Source organism: Panulirus ornatus, chromosome 19 (genome assembly GCF_036320965.1).
Source record: "Panulirus ornatus isolate Po-2019 chromosome 19, ASM3632096v1, whole genome shotgun sequence".
In the NCBI taxonomy this organism is placed as follows: Eukaryota; Metazoa; Arthropoda; class Malacostraca; order Decapoda; family Palinuridae; genus Panulirus; species Panulirus ornatus.
Window position 1 is genome coordinate 12,948,614 of NC_092242.1, and position 21,149 is coordinate 12,969,762.

General features: G+C 40.5%; 1 protein-coding gene across 6 annotated transcripts in view; it reads left to right on the forward strand.

The window, feature by feature from the left end:
- LOC139755396 (uncharacterized protein CG43867) overlaps positions 1 to 21,149 on the forward strand; it is a 1,135,206-nt gene that overhangs the window by 1,076,521 nt on the left and 37,536 nt on the right. For all 6 annotated transcript variants that reach the window (XM_071673657.1, XM_071673658.1, XM_071673659.1 and 3 more), the window contains 5 exons: positions 8,353 to 8,591; positions 8,824 to 9,001; positions 9,232 to 9,387; positions 12,048 to 12,139; positions 13,800 to 13,947. In XM_071673657.1, coding sequence (XP_071529758.1) covers positions 8,353 to 8,591; positions 8,824 to 9,001; positions 9,232 to 9,387; positions 12,048 to 12,139; positions 13,800 to 13,947 — 813 coding nt within the window. The remainder of the gene's footprint in view (positions 1 to 8,352; positions 8,592 to 8,823; positions 9,002 to 9,231; positions 9,388 to 12,047; positions 12,140 to 13,799; positions 13,948 to 21,149) is intronic.

Consider the following 21,149-nt stretch of genomic DNA (forward strand, 5'->3'; position numbering starts at 1 on the left):
TCCTGGTTTAATCCATTGACAGCACGTCGACCCTGGTACACCACATCGTTCCAATTCACTCTATTCCTTGCACACCTTTCACCCTTCTGCATGTTCAGGCCCCGATCACTCAAAATCTTTTTCACTCCATCTTTCCACCTCCAATTTGGTCTCCCACTTCTGCTCATTCCCTCTACCTCTGACACATATATCCTCTTTGATACATAGACATATACATACATATACACACACAGACATATACACATGTACACATACATACTTTTTGCCTTCATCCATTTCCGTCGCCACCCCACCACACATGAAATGGCTCCCCCCTTCCCCTGCACACACGTGAGGCAGTGCTAGAAAAAGACAACAATAATAGCGATAATATATGTATATATATTTTATATATTTTATACATGATTGCTGTTTCCCGCATCAGCAAGGTAGTGCCAGGAAACAGGCAAAGAATGGCCCATCCACTCATGTACACACACACACATATATATATATATATATTTTTTTTTTTCGCTGTCTCCCGCGTTTGCGAGGTAGCGCAAGGAAACAGACGAAAGAAATGGCCCAACCCACCCCCATACACATGTATATACATACGTCCACACACGCAAATATACATACCTACACAGCTTTCCATGGTTTACCCCAGACGCTTCACATGCCCTGATTCAACCCGCTGACAGCACGTCAACCCCGGTATACCACATCGATCCAATTCACTCTATTCCTTGCCCTCCTTTCACCCTCCTGCATGTTCAGGCCCCGATCACACAAAATCTTTTTCACTCCATCTTTCCACCTCCAATTTGGTCTCCCACTTCTCCTCGTTCCCTCCACCTCCGACACATATATCCTCTTGGTCAATCTTTCCTCACTCATTCTCTCCATGTGCCCAAACCATTTCAAAACACCCTCTTCTGCTCTCTCAACCTCGCTCTTTTTATTTCCACACATCTCTCTTACCCTTATGTTACTTACTCGATCAAACCACCTCACACCACACATTGTCCTCAAACATCTCATTTCCAGCACATCCATCCTCCTGCGCACAACTCTATCCATAGCCCATGCCTCACAGCCATACAACATTGTTGGAACCACTATTCCTTCAAACATACCCATTTTTGCTTTCCGAGATAATGTTCTCGACTTCCACACTTTCTTCAAGGCTCCCAGAATTTTTGCCCCCTCCCCCACCCTATGATCCACTTCCACTTCCATGTTTCCATCCGCTGCCAGATCCACTCCTAGATATCTAAAACACTTTACTTCCTCCAGTTTTTCTCCATTCAAACTTACCTCCCAATTGACTTGACCCTCAATATATATATGGTTTCAGAAGTGGTAGAGGATGTGTGGATCAGGTGTTTGCTTTGAAGAATGTATGTGAGAAATACTTAGAAAAGCAAATGGATTTGTATGTAGCATTTATGGATCTGGAGAAGGCATATGATAGAGTTGATAGAGATGCTCTGTGGAAGGTATTAAGAATATATGGTGTGGGAGGCAAGTTGTTAGAAGCAGTGAAAAGTTTTTATCGAGGATGTAAGGCATGTGTACGTGTAGGAAGAGAGGAAAGTGATTGGTTCTCAGTGAATGTAGGTTTGCGGCAGGGGTGTGTGATGTCTCCATGGTTGTTTAATTTGTTTATGGATGGGGTTGTTAGGGAGGTGAATGCAAGAGTTTTGGAAAGAGGGGCAAGTATGAAGTCTGTTGGGATGAGAGAGCTTGGGAAGTGAGTCAGTTGTTGTTCGCTGATGATACAGCGCTGGTGGCTGATTCATGTGAGAAACTGCAGAAGCTGGTGACCGAGTTTGGTAAAGTGTGTGAAAGAAGAAAGTTAAGAGTAAATGTGAATAAGAGCAAGGTTATTAGGTACAGTAGGGCTGAGGGTCAAGTCAATTGGGAGGTGAGTTTGAATCGAGAAAAACTGGAGGAAGTGAAGTGTTTTAGATATCTGGGAGTGGATCTGGCAGCGGATTGAACCATGGAAGCAGAGATGGAGCATAGGGTGGGGGAGGGGACGAAAATTCTGGTAGCCTTGAAGAATGTTTGGAAGTCGAGAACATTATCTTGAAAAGCAAAAATGGGTATGTTTGAAGGAATAGTGGTTCCAACAATGTTGTATGGCTGCGAGGCGTGGGCTATGGATAGAGTTGTGCACAGGAGGGTGGATGTGCTGGAAATGAGATGTTTGAGGACACATCAATATGTGGTGTGAGGTGGTTTGATCGAGTAAGTAATGTAAGGGTAAGAGAGATGTGTGGAAATAAAAAGAGTGTGGTTGAGAGAGCAGAAGAGGGTGTTTTGAAATGGTTTGGTCACATGGAGAGAATGAGTGAGGAAAGATTGACCAAGAGGATATATGTGTCAGATGTGGAGGGAATGAGAAGTGGGAGACCAAATTGGAGGTGGAAAGATAGAGTGAAAAAGATTTTGAGTGATCGGGGCCTGAACATGCAGGAGGGTGAAAGGCATGCAAGGAATAGAGTGAATTGGAATGATGTGGTATACCAGGGTCGACGTGCTGTCAATGGATTGAACCAGGGCATGTGAAGCATCTGGGGTAAACCATGGAAAGTTCTGTGGGGCCTGGATGTGGAAAGGGAGCTGTGGTTTCAGTGCATTATTACATGACAGCTAGAGACTGAGTGTGAACAAATGGGGCCTTTGTTGCCTTTTCCTAGCGCTACCTCGCACACATGAGGGGGGAGGGGGATGTTATTCCATGTGCGGCGATGGGAATAAATAAAGGCAGAAAGTATAAATTATGTACATGTGTATATATGTCTGTGTGTGTATATATATGTGTACATTGAGATGTATAGGTATGTATATTTGCGTGTGTGGACGTGTATGTATATACATGTGTATGTGGGTGGGTTGGGCCATTCTTTCGTCTGTTTCCTTGCGCTACCTCGCTAACGCGGGAGACAGCGACAAAGCAAAAATAAATAGATATATATATGGTAAAGTGTGTGAAAAAAGAAAGCTGAGAGTAAATGTGAATAAGAGCAAGGTTATTAGGTTCAGTAGGGTTGAGGGACTAGTGAATTGGGAGGTAAGTTTGAATGGAGAAAAACTGGAGGAAGTGAAGTGTTTTAGATATCTGGGAGTGGATTTGGCAGCGGATGGAACCATGAAAGCGGAAGTGAGTCACAGGGTGGGTGAGGGGGCGAAGGTTCTGGGAGCGTTGAAGAATGTGTGGAAGGCGAAAACATTATCTCGGAAAGCAAAATGGGTATGTTTGAAGGAATAGTGGTTCCTTACTTAGCAGAGGTAAGTCAAAAGTAGTCTGACATCAACTTTTCCAGGCCAATTTCAAAATTTAACCAGCTTGCTGTGTACTATAGGTATTACTTTGGTTTTTGCTCCAGAGAGCTTACTGAATGTGCTTCCCTACTATTAGCTAGACCATGCGGTACTTTGCAAGCTACTGCATCACATGCTTACTCTGTGGCTTATGGCCACTCAAGGGTGAGCTGTTTTGATAACTGTTTCTTTCCCTTCACTTCGAAGCTTTGGAACTTTCTATCCCCTCCTGTCTTTCCCAATAACTGTAACCTGGTACTTTAAAAAAGACAGGTTTTTCACTTCCTCCAAAATTCATAAATTCTTCAACTTTTTCCCTTCTTTAGTGTCTTTATATTTTAATTAAGACCCAGCATTGATGAGGACTTTTTTTTGTGAATGGAGCCTCCAATGTGAAAAAGAAAAAAGAAACTCTCCCTGCACAGCAAAACCTGATAACATAGCTTTTATTCACATTTACTCTCAGTTTCTCATTTCACACACTTCACCAAATTCATACAACTGATTTTTCACTCAGATTTGAGGGAAATGTCAATAGGCATGAATAAATACACAAACACACACTCTGATGTTTATCCTCCCCTTGGAGCTGGTCAGTAAATGGCTATCTGGTTTAGGCAGGGGTGGTGTGTTTGTGTGTGTACATACATAGAATTAAAGACATGGTATGCATACATGGTTAAGAGATGGGGCAACATAAGTGTAAACCTTCCTAGTAACTCACAAATAGTAATCTCATATGCACAGACAGTCATATGTGTAGCTAACATATATAGATTTGAGAAGTATGATAGTTGTGGATGTTCAAGAAATGGGTATCCGCAAGTGAAAAATTCTTTTCCACATGGTACAAAAAAGGTAAGCATGTACACACACACACACAGTGGTATTTAGTGAAGTGTAGTGAATGGTTGGAATGGTCTAAGGAACGGGACAGTGAATGTCGGTAGCTTGATAAAATTTAATAGTCCTCTTGATTGTATAACCAATACTAGAGATGGTGCCCCACAAGTGTAAAGCTGTCTCCCTTTCATGTACAAACAGGTAATTACACACACACACCACTTGATTATCAGAATTTAGTAGTTGAAGTCCTATTCAGACGATAAATAATGGGAAAGGTGTCTGTGGGAAAAAAGTTCATAGTGGTGTGGATATTATATAGTTCAAAGAAAATTTTGATGAACTGGAACAATTGTGCAGTAATAATGAAGGAGCAGTTAGGATGGTACATGAAGCTGTATAACATGCCATTCTCAGAGAGGGGAAATAGTGGGGAGATTTCAGTATTAAAGAGATAGTCTTGGGAACTTTGGATTCTCATGTTGACAGGGAAGCTTTGTGACTTAAGATTTCAGTAATAGATAGACTTGGGGGACTTCAGACTCTCATGGTGACAGGGAATCATTTTGACACAAGTTTTTAAAGTGTTAAGAAGAAAATTTCCTATGCCAGCATGTAAGTGAACATATAAGGAAGAGATGCACTGATACACCATTATCAATAGATCATATTTCAGAACTTGCTAAACTTGCTACTGAGAGTATCACATATGATACACTAGTTGGAAAAAAGTGATCATGTAACTTAAGTCTGATTATGTGGTAAATGAAGTTAAAAGAGCAGAGATAAGAGATGACTTAAAGCTGAGATATGATCATGGAAACTACACACAACTTCACTTTTATCTTGTTTGCTGTATCCTTTATTGATGAAGTCCCACCAGGAGTAGACAAAGAAGCCCCATTTGCCCTCATCTATTCTCTAGCTGCCATGTGTAATGGAGCAAAACCACAGCCCTCTACCCACAACCATGCCCCACAGTCCTTTTCATAGTTTCCCATGGATGCTTCATATGCAATGGATCTCTCCGTTTACAGCACGTTAACCCTTGTATACCACATCACTCCACTTCACTCTACCTTATGCACACTTTTCACTCCTGCATGTTCAGGCCCTGTACACTCAAGATCTTTTTCACTCCATCCTCCCCTCTCAGTTTGGTCTCACCTGTTTGTCCCCTCCACTTCTGACAACCTCTCCACATTGTTCTCTCTCTCTGTCCATACCATTCCAGCACACAATTTCTCTTGCAACATAAATTGGGATTGGAGTTCGGTAGCCAGGAACATAGGTATTATGTTGAAATTTTCAATGAAATGTAGAGGGAAGATAAGAAAGAGGGAGGATTCATTCAATAAAACATTCAACTAAGCAAAGGTGCTTTGAGGAACAAAGAAACATTGAAAAGAATATTGTTGACAAGTCAAGATAAAATAAAAAACTCAAATAAAACATCAGGAATGAATTGTCACAGAGATGCTAATCGGGTCAAGGATTCAGAAGAAAGAATTGTAGAGGAGGATGTATTTCATGCGTGAAGAGCTAAATGTAAAGCTCAAAGTTTATACAGTGGAAGACATTGTAGCCCCAGGACCAATAAGATGGAAGGGGGAAGAATTCTCAGAAAGCATTGGGATATCTAGAAAAGACATTTCAGAGTACCAAAGGGTTTTGACCCATACAAGGTTCTGATGAAATTTCACCATGTATGTTGAAGATTTATACAGATACACTTGACACACCTCTTGAAACACTGTTCAAGATGTTGCTGAAGAATAGGAAAGTGTCATGGAAGTGGAAAAAGGCAAATGTCATACCAGTCCATAAGAATAGAGACTAGGAATAGATGTTGAGCTACAGACAGGTCTTGTCTCCTTAACAAATCTGGTCTGCATGGTACTGGAAAAGATAATCAGACAGCAAATGGATGACTTTTAGCAGAGGAGACAGAACCCTTGCAAGATACAACAGGGTTTCAAGGGAAGAAGGGCATGCGTAATGAACCTCTTAAACTTCTATGAGAGAATGAGTTTGGTATTGGACAAGAGAAAGCTGGATGGATAGTATGTATGTAGCTACCAGAAAGCATTTGATACTGTACTGCATAGAAGGCTGATCAAGAAGGTGCATCTCTAGACAGGAATAAGGGGCAAGATTCTCTCAGTAGATAGAAGATTATCTTTGTGGAAGGGAACAAAGGATGCATGACAGAGGAGCTGTCTCTAAGTGGATTGTAGTCAACAGCAGAGTTCTGTGGGGTTCCATTCTAGAACCATTCATGATTTATGTGAATGACGTGGCAGAAGGTGTGAAATTCTATCTGAATATGTTTGCAGATGATGCAATCGTCATGAGGAAAGTGAAAAGTGTGAAAGATGGCATCAAATGTAAAGTAATGAGGATGGGTCACAGTAAATGAAGATGTTCATATGAATATATTCTGATAGAAAATAAGCTACAAGAATCTGAATGTAAGTAGACATTTTCCCAAACTAGTTGTTAAAGTCCCACCTTAGCAGAAAAATTGCTGTTTGTTTGCACATATTACAATTGGATTCAAGTTCATGAATAAAGAAATAATTAGCAAGCAGTTGACATCATACATAAGCCCAAAGCTAGAGTAAATGTTTCACATTTGGTCACAACATGAATAAAGAAATAATTAGTAAGCAGTTGACATCATACATAAGCCCAAAGCTAGAGTAAATGTTTCACATTTGGTCACAACCACTAGAACAGCAGAAAGAGCCAAAAGAGAAGATCCAGAGGAGAGTAACAAATATGGTGCCAGAATTAAGAGAGAGAAATTACAGGAAAAGGCTAGAGGCCATAGATTTGCTCACCTTGGAAGAGAGAAGAGTGAGGTATGAAGTGGTCAGTGTCTTTAAATCTTTTTTAAGAAACTGATGAAGTACAGTGTGAACAGCTTTTTTGAAAGATGTAGAAATAGAACAACCAGAGGACATAACATGAAATTAAGCAAGAAATACATCAGAAAAGATGTGAAGAAGTGCTTTTATAGTATTAGTGGTGAATAAATGGAATAAAATGAATGAAGACATAGTAAATGCAGTCAGCATCTTACAGCAATTTTAGGTATGTAATAGAGATGGCCCTCTGAGTGTAAAACTCCCTCCCTGTATAGTACAAATGGATAAGTAAGCAAGAAATATGTTAGAAAATATGTGAAGATGTACTTTTATAGTGTAAGAGTAGTGGATGAATTGAACGAAATAAATGAAGACAGTAAATGCAAATAGCAATTTAAGGTGAGTGATAGAGATGGGGCCCCATGGGTGTAAAACTTCCTCCCTATAGAGTACAGATAAGTGATTATGCACACATATGTACGTGAATAGATATGTACAAATGCACACACTGTTTTCCCACTTACATGGTCTCTTCATTTCTAAAAGCATTTGAGAACCAAACTTTTTTGTTTTTTTCTTCTTTTTTTTAGTTGTGTCTTATGGGGCAGCTGGTAAGCTGCCATTTTCACATCAGTAACTTGTGAAGGTTGTCACCCATGACCATGGCACTTCATGAGGCACTGCCATTTTTCACCTCCTCAGGGCCATTCCTTTTTGAAGTGGGAACCTGGCTATGTTGTTATGGGTCCTTTCTTCTTTTTTTTTAATATGAACTTGTTAACAAAGATCACAAACTAGGACAGCAAGGAGCTCATGAATAAAGTAAAATATGTGTAGTGTATCATGTAACCATGAAGTGAGAACAAAGGTTTTAACTACGAAGTATGATTAAGTGGGAATTGAAAAAGATGAGTTCAGGTTCAGGCCCTTTCACAGACACTTGTTCTGGAAAGAAAGGAAAGATTTAGGCATACTTATTCTTTTGTTGTTAGTAGTGGTTGTCCATATTCATAGCAGTCATTATGTTCAAGTGCATTTCATTTTTAGTTTACAGTTATAAGAACTTGATAATCTGATTTTCCTTATCTGTTCTGTATACTCTTACTTAATCTTTGATTTAGTAGGCAGAAAGTGGAAAAACTAATTACTAACCATTTATGAAACACTTGTCAAATCTATGAGAATTTACTGACCTGATGTATATTTTAATTCATCTCAACATGATTATATCCTCATTTCTCTGTTTTTACTGTGAATGAACACAAATTGTAATTGTTTTACATTGTGTGTTTTTCTGTGCATCACTTCTGTAATTTTCTCTCTCCAGAATCTCCTGCTTTGTGCCACGCAATCGTTGTTCCTGTGTGATTCGTCAGGTGCACAGAAGGCCTCACCTACCCTAGGAAGTGGCCAGCCTCTTCCAGCTGACCCTAAAATCAACCCACCATCGTTTACATTTATCCAGGGTTGGCAGTTTCTGGCCCTGGCAGTCTCATTGTTTGTGCCTAAGAATAACAAACTTTTGTGGTATCTCAAACTACATTTAGAGAGGAATGCTGATACTAAGTGAGTCCATGTTGAGATGAATGTTAAGGGAAGAATGATTTTGTTCAAAAATACAGATGAGTATTATTTGTATGAAAAATGTTTATCATATTGGAGTTTGAGTTAATGTTTCCTTTATTAATACTGATTATAGTTTCATAGATGTAGTTTTGCTTTTATTGATTGCCTTGATATTAAAAGTTTTTTGTCAGAGCACTAAATGAACCACATGATAAAAGATTTTCTTCAACAGATCTGAGGTTGGAAAGTATGCTGCATATTGTCAGCGTGCTCTTGAAAGAACTCTGGAGCTTGGGGGACGAGAGGCAAAGCCTTCTCGAATGGAGGTCCTTTCTATCTTGTTGAAGAACCCTTACCACCACTCACTACCCCATGCTATACCCGTCCACTTTATCAATGGAACCTATCAGGTATTTAAATAAAGAACGGAATAACATCAAATGATTTAGAATGTAGAATGCAAATCTCAAGACTAAATTGGATAATTTGGTTTATGTAAAATTTTACATCAGTTGGTGTAAATTGAGATCAATAAGTAGAGAATTATGGTTAGGGAACCTTTCCAAGAGAAAATGTGTGAATAGATTGAGCAGAATAACTTTAGAGGTTTGTTTTTCTCACTCCACTTTGTTTTTCTCAGGTCATTGGCTTTGATGGTTCTACAACAATTGATGAATTCCTTACATCACTTAATCATGAAATTGGTTGTCGTGATGTTCAGCAGTCTGGATTTGCCCTATTTTCTGATGATCCTATTGAAAAGGATTTAGAACATTGTTTAAATCGTAATGCAAAGGTATGTAAATAAAGTAGAGTTCCCCAGAATTGAGTTTCTTCATCAAAGTTTTTTAACCAGAGGTTTTTTCATCATCAAAAGTTCATGATTATTTTTGACAGACTTTGAAATTGAAGAAAAAACATAGTGCCTAACCTTATAGGTGTCCTTCATTTCAGTTCAGTACTCTGGTCATTTTAGTTCCTAATCAGCATTCACACAGGTCTTAACTTGATAGCTGATTTTTGTGTAATTGAAAGTTCAAGCTTGAAAAGTCTGAGAAGGAATGTAAGAATGGTCTTTGTTCAGAATTGTGACTCAGGGCTTAAAAGATATCCAAAAAATGAATAAGACTGTTGAACTTTATCCTATTTTGCCTAAGGTATCTTCTTAACTCAAAATTTGATATTCTGATTTTTTAGAATTGACAGCACTTATATTCTGTATGCAAGTTAACAGTGCTGAATAAAATGGATGTGGAAAGTTTCCTGTTTCGGTGCATTACACATGACAGCTACAGTCTGAGTGTGAACGAATGTGGCCTTTTCTGCCTGTTTTCCTGGCACTTCCTTGCTTAAGCAGGGGGTAGTGATGCTGTCTCCTGTGGGGAGGAGTAGCGCTAGGAATGGATGAAGGCATGCAAGTATGAATATATACATGTGTATATGTCTGTGTAGTTCCTGAGGATTGGCAGAATACATGCATAGTGCCATTGTACAAAGGCAAAGGGGATAAAGGTGAGTGTTCATATTACAGAGGTATAAGTTTGTTGAGTATTTCTGGGAAATTATATGGGAGGGTATTGATTGAGAGGGTGAGGGCATGTACAGAACATCAGATTGGGGAAGAGCAGTGTGGTTTCAGAAGTGGTAAAGGATGTGTGGATCAGGTGTTTGCTTTGAAGGATGTATGTGAGAAATAATTAAAAAAACATGGATTGTTTGTAGCATTTATGGATCTGGAGAAGGCATATGATAGAGTTGATAGAGATGCTTTGTGGAAGGTATTAAGAGTATATGGTGTGGGAGGTAAGTTGCTAGAAGCGGTGAAAAGTTTTTATCAAGGGTGTAAGGCATGTGTACAAGTAGGAAGAGAGGAAAGTGATTATTTCCCAGTGAATGTTGATTTGCAGCAGGTGTGCATGATGTCTCCATGGTTGTTTAATTTGTTTATGGATGGGGTTATTAACAAGGTGAATGCAAGAGTTTTGGAGAGAGGGGAAAGCATGCAATCTGTTGTGGATGAGAGGGCTTGGGAAGTGAGTCACATGTTGTTTGCTGATGTTACAGCGCTGGTGGCTGATTTGGGTGAGTCTCTGCAGAAGCTGGTGACTAAGTTTGTTAAAGTGTGTGAAAGAAGAAAGCTAAGAGTAAATGTGAATAAGAGCAAGGTTATTACGTTCAGAAGGGTTGAGGGACAAGTCAATTGGGAGGTAAGTTTGAATGGAGAAAAACTGGTGGAAGTGAAGTGTTTTAGATATCTGGGAGTGGATTTAGCAGTGGATGGAACTATGGAAGCGGAAGTGAGTCACAGGGTGGGGGAGGAGGTGAAGGTTGGGGGAGCATTGAAGAATGTGTGGAAGGTGAGAACATTATCTCGGAGAGCAAAATCGAGTATGTTTGAAGGAGTAGTGGTTCCAACAATGTTGTATGGTTGCGAGGCATGGGTTGTGCAGAGGGTGGATGTGTTGGAAATGAAATGTTTGAGGACAATGTGTGGTGTGAGGTGGTTTGATTAAGTAATGAAAGGGTAAGAGAGATGTGTGGTAATAAGAAGAGTGTGGTTGAGAGAGCAGAAGAGGGTGTATTGAAATGGTTTGGTCTCATGGAGAGAATGAATGAGGAAAGATTGACAAAGGAGATATATGTGTCAGAGGTGGAGGGAACGAGGAGAAGTGGGAGACCAAGTTGGAGGTGGAAGGATGGAGTGAAAAGATTTTGAGCGATCGGGACTTGAACATAGGGGAGGGAGAAAGGCGTGCAAGGAATAGAGTGAATTGGAATGATGTGGTATACCAGGGTCAGTGTGCTGTCAATGGATTGAACCAGTGCATGTGAAGCATCTGGGGTAAACCATGGAAAGTTTTGTGGGGCCTGGATGTGGAAAGGGAGCTGTGGTTTCAGTGCATTATACATGACAGCTAGAGACTGAGTGTGAACGAATGTGGCCATTGTTGTCTTTTCCTAGTGCTACCTCGTGCATGCATTGGGGGAGGGGAGTGCCATTTTCATGTGTGGTGTGGTGGCGACGGGAATGGAATAAGGCAGTAAGTATGAATATGTACATGTGTATATATGTATATGTCTGTGTATGTATATGTATGTATATATTGAAATGTATAGGTATGTATATGTGCGTGTGTGGGCGTTTATGTATATACATGTGTATGTGGATGGGTTGGGCCATTCTTTCATCTGTTTCCTTGTGCTACCTCACTTACGCGGGCGACTGCAACTAAGTATAATCGATAAATATATATGTATATACATGTGGATGAGAATGGGTGTGTCTTTCTTCATCTGTTTCATGGTGCTACCTCGCTAATACAGGAAACTGCGATCTAGTATGAAAAAAAATATGGATAGATATAGATATATATGAGGCATAACGTGAGACTGTTGGTCAGTTATTCATTCTGTTTAAGTATAGTTTTTGCTTATTGTATTTTTTTGTAATTCCAGCTCTGTGATGTTAAATCCAAATGGGAAACAGCTCTAAGAGAGAAAGGGTCTGGCAAATTTGAAAATACTAAAGTCATACGTCTTCTTTACAAGTAAGTAATCATATTTTTATTAGTTTATTACTAATGCATGTGTACTGTATAATTTGCCTTCATTAATTATTAAAGGACTATTACCACAGCAGTTGAGGGTGCCCATTTCGTACAAATCTCTCAACACTTGAGTGCTTAATTTCCACCCGCATCTGAAGGATCATATGCCTCCTTTACCAACTAGACAAGGATATGGATAGATGAATTACAAGAGGAGCTGTTTTTCTGATTTCACACAAAAATGTAGCAGCAAAAGAGCAGCCCTTTATATATTGTTTCACAGTTGGACAGATATAGACTAACTGAAATGTACTGCTATATATTATCTAGTACAGTATTATAGAAAAAGTGGACAATTGTGTTGGGTACCATTCAGAAATTTCGTATTAGTTAAAGATGATACTAAAATGAACATTAGTTTATTGAATTTAGGCAGCTATTCAGCTGAAAATACATGACTGAGATAATACAGAAGAGAGAAGTCATAAGAATAACTAGTTAACTAATAGTAAAAGAGATTAAGATCATGGTAGGGCTAGATACCTCTACGCTTTGAGTAAGCACGAGTGAGGTATATATACTTGGTCAGAGTGGCAAATGCACAGAAAGTGTAACAGAGTGAATATTATGGTTCGCAGATAATGCATTTAGTTATGAGAAACAGAATAGAGATGAACTCATTGTTATGCAGTGCATGTAAAACTGATATGCAAGAAACTTTTACAGATTCTGCTTCCTTAGAATTAACATCGGTATTTATTGCCATTATCTTCCTGATGTTCTGAACAGTTTGATCCTTCTTCATCTATCTTTGTAAAGCACTTTATCTTTCATGCAATTATCCTTGGGTCTGACACATACATAAAACAAACTGACAATGATCATTTCAATGAAATTCAACACAGGAAACAACACTCAGTCTAGCATAGGCATTGATTTTTACATGATTGAAAAATAAGAATGTCAGATGTTGTGCTTATAAAAGAGAACTGATCTTGCAGTTTTACAGTGAATATAATTTGAATTTGAGTACCAGATGGCCATTTTTTTTTTTTTTTCTTTTTTTTTTAACTAACTAACTAACTAACCCCCTATGTAGATATAGAAGCTTACCTATGCCTCACCCTTCATGCAACATTTATTCCCAGATTCTCCCACCTTCAACAAATATAACCCTGGCAGAATGCATATCCTTTGTAGTAACCCCTCAGGCTCTACACAAATACCCCCCTGCTCAGTCTTAAACTCCAGCCCACCAGAAATACACCCATCAAAAGCAGTACTTCCCAAACAAACACGAGTCGCACTTTCCTGTCTATGCCCTAAACATCACCCATCCCCACAACCAACTAGCACCAATTCAAAATATCCTAAAACCCTTCCTACCTATGTTGCAGCTACCACAACATAGAAGCACACAGAACATTACAACACTTCTTGACCTAAGGTCCTGAGCATTGGGTGTAACTACCTTCCTGAGCACTGCAGGATCCTAATAAATTTAGATGGAAGGGACTCCTTGGGCAGGAAGGAGGTTAAGGACAGTTTGCACTTGATTCACACCATATGAATTAGAAAAGAGTTGGAAATAATAGGTAGGTTAAAAGAAAGTCGTGGTATATCTCTCTCACTCATTGAGTTATTTTATCCATTCACTCAGATCTCGCTTGTACTGCCGAGCAGCTGCTAAATATGAGACTGACCGGGAGAAATTATTACTGTGTTATCAAATCAACCAACAGATACAACAAGGCAAATTCCCAATTACCCGTGAATTGGCGCTTGAGTTGGCAACTCTAATGGCACAGGTAAGAGATTTTTTATTTATTACTACTTAAATTATTGGGGACAGTGCTTAACATTTTCCTAGTTGCCAGACAATATTTCTCTGAATATTTGTACATTATATCAGTACAGTATGGTAATACAAGCTCAAAGCATAGTATGTGAAAAAGGTCAATAAGCATTGTAAAGTTTGCCATTGGTATAACTAGAGGGGTTACCTCTCGTTTAGTTTTGGGCTTCACCATTTCTTAATATTTTATATTCTGGTTATAAGTGTAAAAACTTGTAAGGCATGTGTACGTGTAGGAAGAGAGGAAAGTGATTGGTTCTCAGTGAATGTAGGTTTGCGGCAGGGGTGTGTGATGTCTCCATGGTTGTTTAATTTGTTTATGGATGGGGTTGTAAAGGAGGTAAATGCAAGAGTCCTGGAAAGAGGGGCAAGTATGAAGTCTGTTGGGGATGAGAGAGCTTGGGAAGTGAGTCAATTGTTGTTCGCTGATGATACAGCGCTGGTGGCTGATTCATGTGAGAAACTGCAGAAGCTGGTGACTGAGTTTGGTAAAGTGTGTGGAAGAAGAAAGTTGAGAGTAAATGTGAATAAGAGCAAGGTTATTAGGTACAGTAGGGGTGAGGGTCAAGTCAATTGGGAGGTGAGTTTGAATGGAGAAAAACTGGAGGAAGTGAAGTGTTTTAGATATCTGGGAGTGGATCTGTCAGCGGATGGAACCATGGAAGCGGAAGTGGATCATAGGGTGGGGGAGGGGGCGAAAATTTTGGGAGCCTTGAAAAATGTGTGGAAGTCGAGAACATTATCTCGGAAAGCAAAAATGGGTATGTTTGAGGGAATAGTGGTTCCAACAATGCTGTATGGTTGCGAGGCGTGGGCTATGGATAGAGATGTGCGCAGGAGGATGGATGTGCTGGAAATGAGATGTTTGAGGACAATGTGTGGTGTGAGGTGGTTTGATCGAGTAAGTAACGTAAGGGTAAGAGAGATGTGTGGAAATAAAAAGAGCGTGGTTGAGAGAGCAGAAGAGGGTGTTTTGAAATGGTTTGGGCACATGGAGAGAATGAGTGAGGAGAGATTGACCAAGAGGATATATGTGTCGGAGGTGGAGGGAACGAGGAGAAGAGGGAGACCAAATTGGAGGTGGAAAGATGGAGTGAAAAAGATTTTGTGTGATCGGGGCCTGAACATGCAGGAGGGTGAAAGGAGGGCAAGAAATAGAGTGAATTGGAGTCATGTGGTATACAGGGGTTGACGTGCTGTCAGTGGATTGAAGCAAGGCATGTGAAGCGTCTGGGGTAAACCATGGAAAGCTGTGTAGGTATGTATATTTGCGTGTGTGGACGTGTGTATGTACATGTGTATGGGGGGGGGGGTTGGGCCATTTCTTTCGTCTGTTTCCTTGCGCTACCTCGCAAACGCGGGAGACAGCGACAAAGTATAAAAAAAAAAAAAAAAAAAAAAAAAAAGTGTAAAAACATTGGTATGCCAAATTTTTTTCCGTAAAGTTGCTAGTGTATGCCAGATGTACAAGAACTAATACTTTTTCAATAATTTCAATAATTTCTTAGGTACTAGATAACTAGATATGCTTTAACATTGTGATTTACTGTTTAGAGCACTTATCTGACAAAATCTCTAATCTTTTTTTCTTTTAGTTGATGCTCTTTGCTCATTATGAATTCTAGAAAGTTTGCATAGCTGAAAATTGTCTCGATGATTTTCATTAGTCATACATCTTAATTTATTTATTTATTTATTTTGCTTTGTCGCTGTCTCCCGCATTAGCGAGGTAGCGTAAGGAAACAGACGAAAGAATGGCTCAACCCACCCACATACACATGTATATGCATACACATCCACACACGCAAATATACATACCTATACATCTCAATGTACACATATATATACACACACAGACATATACATATATACACATGTACATAATTCATACTGTCTGCCTTTATTTATTCCCATCGCCAGCTCGCCACACATGGAATAACAACCCCCTACCCCCTCATGTGTGCGAGGTAGCGCTAGGAAGAGACAACAAAGGCCCCATTTGTTCACACTCAGTCTCTAGCTGTCATGTAATAATGCACCGAAACCACGGCTCCCTTTCCACATCCAGGCCCCACAGAACTTTCCATGGTTTACCCCAGACGCTTCACATGCCCTGCTTCAATCCATTGACAGCACGTCGACCCCGGTATACCACATCGTTCCAATTCACTCTATTCCTTGGACGCCTTTCACCCTCCTGCATGTTCAGGCCCCGATCACTCAAAATCTTTTTCACTCCATCTTTCCACCTCCAATTTGGTCTCCCACTTCTCCTCGTTCCCTCCACCTCTGACACATAAATCCTCCTGGTCAATCTTTCCTCACTCATTCCCTCCATGTGACCAAACCATTTCAAAACACCCTCTTCTGCTCTCTCAACCACACTCTTTTTATTTCCACACATCTCTCTTACCCTTACATTACTTACTCGATCAAACAACCTCACACCACATATTGTCCTCAAACATCTCATTTCCAGCACATCCATCCTCCTGTGCACAACTCTATCCATAGCCAATGCCTTGCAGCCATACAACATTGTTGGAACCACTATTCCTTCAAACATACCCATTTTTGCTTTCCGAGATAATGTTCTCGACTTCCAAACATTCCTCAAGGCTCCCAGAATTTTCGCCCCCTCCCCCACCCTATGAGTCACTTCCGCTTCCATGGTTCCATCCGCTGCCAGATCCACTCCCAGATATCTAAAACACTTTACTTCCTCCAGTTTTTCTCCATTCAAACTTACCTCCCAATTGACTTGACCCTCAACCCTACTGTACCTAATAACCTTACTCTTATTCACATTTACTCTTAACTTTCTTTTTTCACACACTTTACCAAACTCAGTCACCAGCTTCTGCAGTTTCTCACATGAATCAGCCACCAGCACTGTATCATCAGCGAACAACAACTGACTCACTTCCCAAGCTCTCTCATCCACAACAGACTGCATACTTGCCCCTCTTTCCAAAACTCTTGCATTCACCTCCCTAACAACCCCATCCATAAACAAATTAAACAACCATGGAGACATCACACACCCCTGCCGCAAACGTACATTCACTGAGAATCAATCACTTTCCTTTCTTCCTACTCGTACACATGCCATACATCCTCGATAAAAACTTTTCACTGCTTCTAACAACTTGCCTCCCACACCATATATTCTTAATACCTTCCACAGAGCATCTCTATCAACTCTATCATATGTCTTCTCCAGATCCATAAATGCTACATACAAATCCATTTGCTTTTCTAAGTATTTCTCTCATACATTCTTCAAAGCAAACACCTGATCCACACATCCTCTACCACTTCTGAAACCACACTGCTCTTCCCCAATCTGATGCTCTGTACATGCCTTCACCCTCTCAATCAATACCCTCCCATATGATTTACCAGGAATACTCAACAAACTTATACCTCTGTAATTTGAGCACTCACTCTCATCCCCTTTGCCTTTGTACAATGGCACTATGCACGCATTCCGCCAATCCTCAGGCACCTCACCATGAGTCATACATACATTAAATAACCTTACCAACCAGTCAATAATACAGTCACCCCCTTTTTTAATAGATTCCACTGTAATACCACCCAAACCTGCTGCCTTGCCGGCTTTCATCTTCCGCAAAGCTTTTACTACCTCTTCTCTGTTTACCAAATCATTTTCCCTAACCCTCTCACTTTGCACACCACCTCGACCAAAACACCTTATATCTGCCACTCTATCATCAAACACATTCAACAAACCTTCAAAATACTCACTCCATCTCCTTCTCACACCACCACTACTTGTTATCACCTCCCAATAGCCCCCTTCACTGAAGTTCCCATTTGCTCACTTGTCTTACGCACTTTATTTACCTCCTTCCAAAACATCTTTTTATTCTCCCTAAAATTTAATGGTACTCTCTCACCCCAACTCTCATTTGCCCTCTTTTTCACCTCTTGCACCTTTCTCTTGACCTCCTGCCTCTTTCTTTTATACATCTCCCACTCATTTGCATTTTTTCCCTGCAAAAATCGTCCAAATGCCTCTCTCTTCTCTTTCACTAATAATCTTACTTCTTCATCCCACCACTCACTACCCTTTCTAATTAACCCACCTCCCACTCTTCTCATGCCACAAGCATCTTTTGCGCAAGCCATCACTGCTTCCCTAAATACATCCCATTACACCCCCGCTCCCCTTACCTCCTTTGTTCTCACCTTTTTCCATTCTGTACTCAGTCTCTCCTGGTACTTCCTCACTCAAGTCTCCTTCCCAAGCTCACTTACTCTCACCACTCTCTTCACCCCAACTTTCTCTCTTCTTTTCTGGAAACCCCTACAAATCTTCACCTTAGCCTCCACAAGATAATGATCAGACATCCCTCCAGTTGCACCTCTCAGCACATTAACATCCAAAAGTATCTCTTTCACGCACCTATCAATTAACACATAATCCAATAATGCTCTCTGGCCATCTCTCCTACTTACATACGTAAACTTGTGTATATCTCGCTTTTTAAACCAGGTATTCCCAATCACCAGTCCTTTTTCAGCGCATAAATCTACAAGCTCTTCACCATTTCCATTTACAACACTGAACACCCCATGTATACCAATTATTCCCTCAACTGCCACATTACTCACCTTTGCATTCGAATCACCCATCACTATAACTCGGTCTTGTGCATCAAAACCACTAACACACTCATTCAGCTGCTCCCAAAACACTTGCCTCTCATGATCTTTCTTCTCATGCCCAGGTGCATATGCACCAATAATCACCCATCTCTCTCCATCAACTTTCAGTTTTACCCATATCAATCTTGAATTTACTTTCTTACACTCTATCACATACTCCCACAACTCCTGTTTCAGGAGTAGTGCTACTCCTTCCCTTGCTCTTGTCCTCTCACTAACCCCTGACTTTACTCCCAAGACATTCCCAAACCACTCTTCCCCTTTACCCTTGAGCTTCATTTAACTCAGAGCCGAAACATCCAGGTTTCTTTCGTCAAACATACTACCTATCTCTCCTTTTTTCTCATCTTGGTTACATCCACACACATTTAGACACCCCAATCTGAGCCTTCGAGGAGGATGAGCACTCCCCACGTGACTCCTTCTTCTGTTTCCCCTTTTAGAGAGTTAAAATACAAGGAGGGGAGGGTTTCTGGCCCCCTGCTCCCGTCCCCTTTAGTCGCCTTCTACGACACGTGAGGAATGCGTGGGAAGTATTCTTTCTCCCCTATCCCCAGGTATATATATATATATATATATATATATATATATATATATATACATATGTTTATTGACCAAGAGGATATATGTGTCGGAGGTGGAGGGAACGAGGAGAAGTGGGAGACCAAATTGGAGGTGGAAAGATGGAGTGAAAAAGATTTTGTGTGATTGGGGCCTGAACATGCAGGAGGGTGAAAGGAGGGCAAGGAATAGAGTGAATTGGATCGATGTGGTATACCGGGGTTGACGTGCTGTCAGTGGATTGAATCAGGGCATGTGAAGCGTCTGGGGTAAACCATGGAAAGTTGTGTGGGGCCTGGATGTGGAAAGGGAGCTGTGGTTTCGGGCATTATTACATGACAGCTAGAGACTGAGTGTGAACGAATGGGGCCTTTGTTGTCTTTTCCTAGTGCTACCTCGCACACATGAGGGGGAAGGGGATGGTATTCCATGTGTGGCGATGGGAATGAATAAAGGCAGACAGTGTGAATTGTGTGCATGGGTATATATGTATGTGTCTGTTTGTGTGTATGTATATGTGTACAATGAGATGTATAGGTATGTATATTTGCTTGTGTGGACGTGTATGTATATACATTGTGTATGGGGGTGGGTTGGGCCATTTCTTTCGTCTGTTTCCTTGCGCTACCTCGCAAACGCGGGAGACAGCGACAAAGCAAAATAAAATAAAATAGATATATAAATATATATATATATATATATATATATATATATATATATATATATATATATAATTATATATATATATATATATATATATATATATATATATATATATATATATATATATATATTTTTTTTTTTTTTTTTTTTTTTTTTTTTTTTTTTTGCTGTCTCCCGCGTTTGCGAGGTAGCGCAAGGAAACAGACGAAAGAAATGGCCCAACCCACCCCCATACACATGCCTTGATTGAATCCACTGACAGCACGTCAACCCCGGTATACCACATCGCTCCAATTCACTCTATTCTTTGCCCTCCTTTCACCCTCCTGCATGTTCAGGCCCCGATCACACAAAATCTTTTTCACTCCATCTTTCCACCTCCAATTTGGTCTCCCTCTTCTCCTCGTTCCCTCCACCTCCGACACATATATCCTCTTGGTCAATCTTTCCTCACTCATTCTCTCCATGTGACCAAACCATTTCAAAACACCCTCTTCTGCTCTCTCAACCACGCTCTTTTTATTTCCACACATCTCTCTTACCCTTACGTTACTTACTCGATCAAACCACCTCACACCACACATTGTCCTCAAACATCTCATTTCCAGCACATCCATCCTCCTGCACACAACTCTATCCATAGCCCACGCCTCGCAACCATACAACATTGTTGGAACCACTATTCCTTCAAACATACCCATTTTTGCTTTCTGAGATAATGTTCTCGACTTCCACACATTCTTCAAGGCTCCCAGAATTTTTGCCCCCTCCCCCACCCTATGATCCACTTCCGCTTCATGGTTCCATCCGCTGCCAGATCCACTCCCAGATATCTAAAACACTTCACTTCCTCCAGTTTTTCTCCATTCAAACTCACCTCCCAATTGAATTGACCCTCAACCCTACTGTACCTAATAACCTTGCTCTTATTCACATTTACTCTTAACTTTCTTTTTTCACACACTTTACCAAACTCAGTCACCAGCTTCTGCAGTTTCTCACATGAATCAGCCACCAGCGCTGTATCATCAGCGAACAACAACTGACTCACTTCCCAAGCTCTCTCATCCCCAACAGACTTCATACTTGCCCCTCTTTCCAAAACTCTTGCATTCACCTCCTTAACAACCCCATCCATAAACAAATTAAACAACCATGGAGACATCACACACCCCTGCCGCAAACCTACATTCACTGAGAACCAGTCACTTTCCTCTCTTCCTACACGTACACATG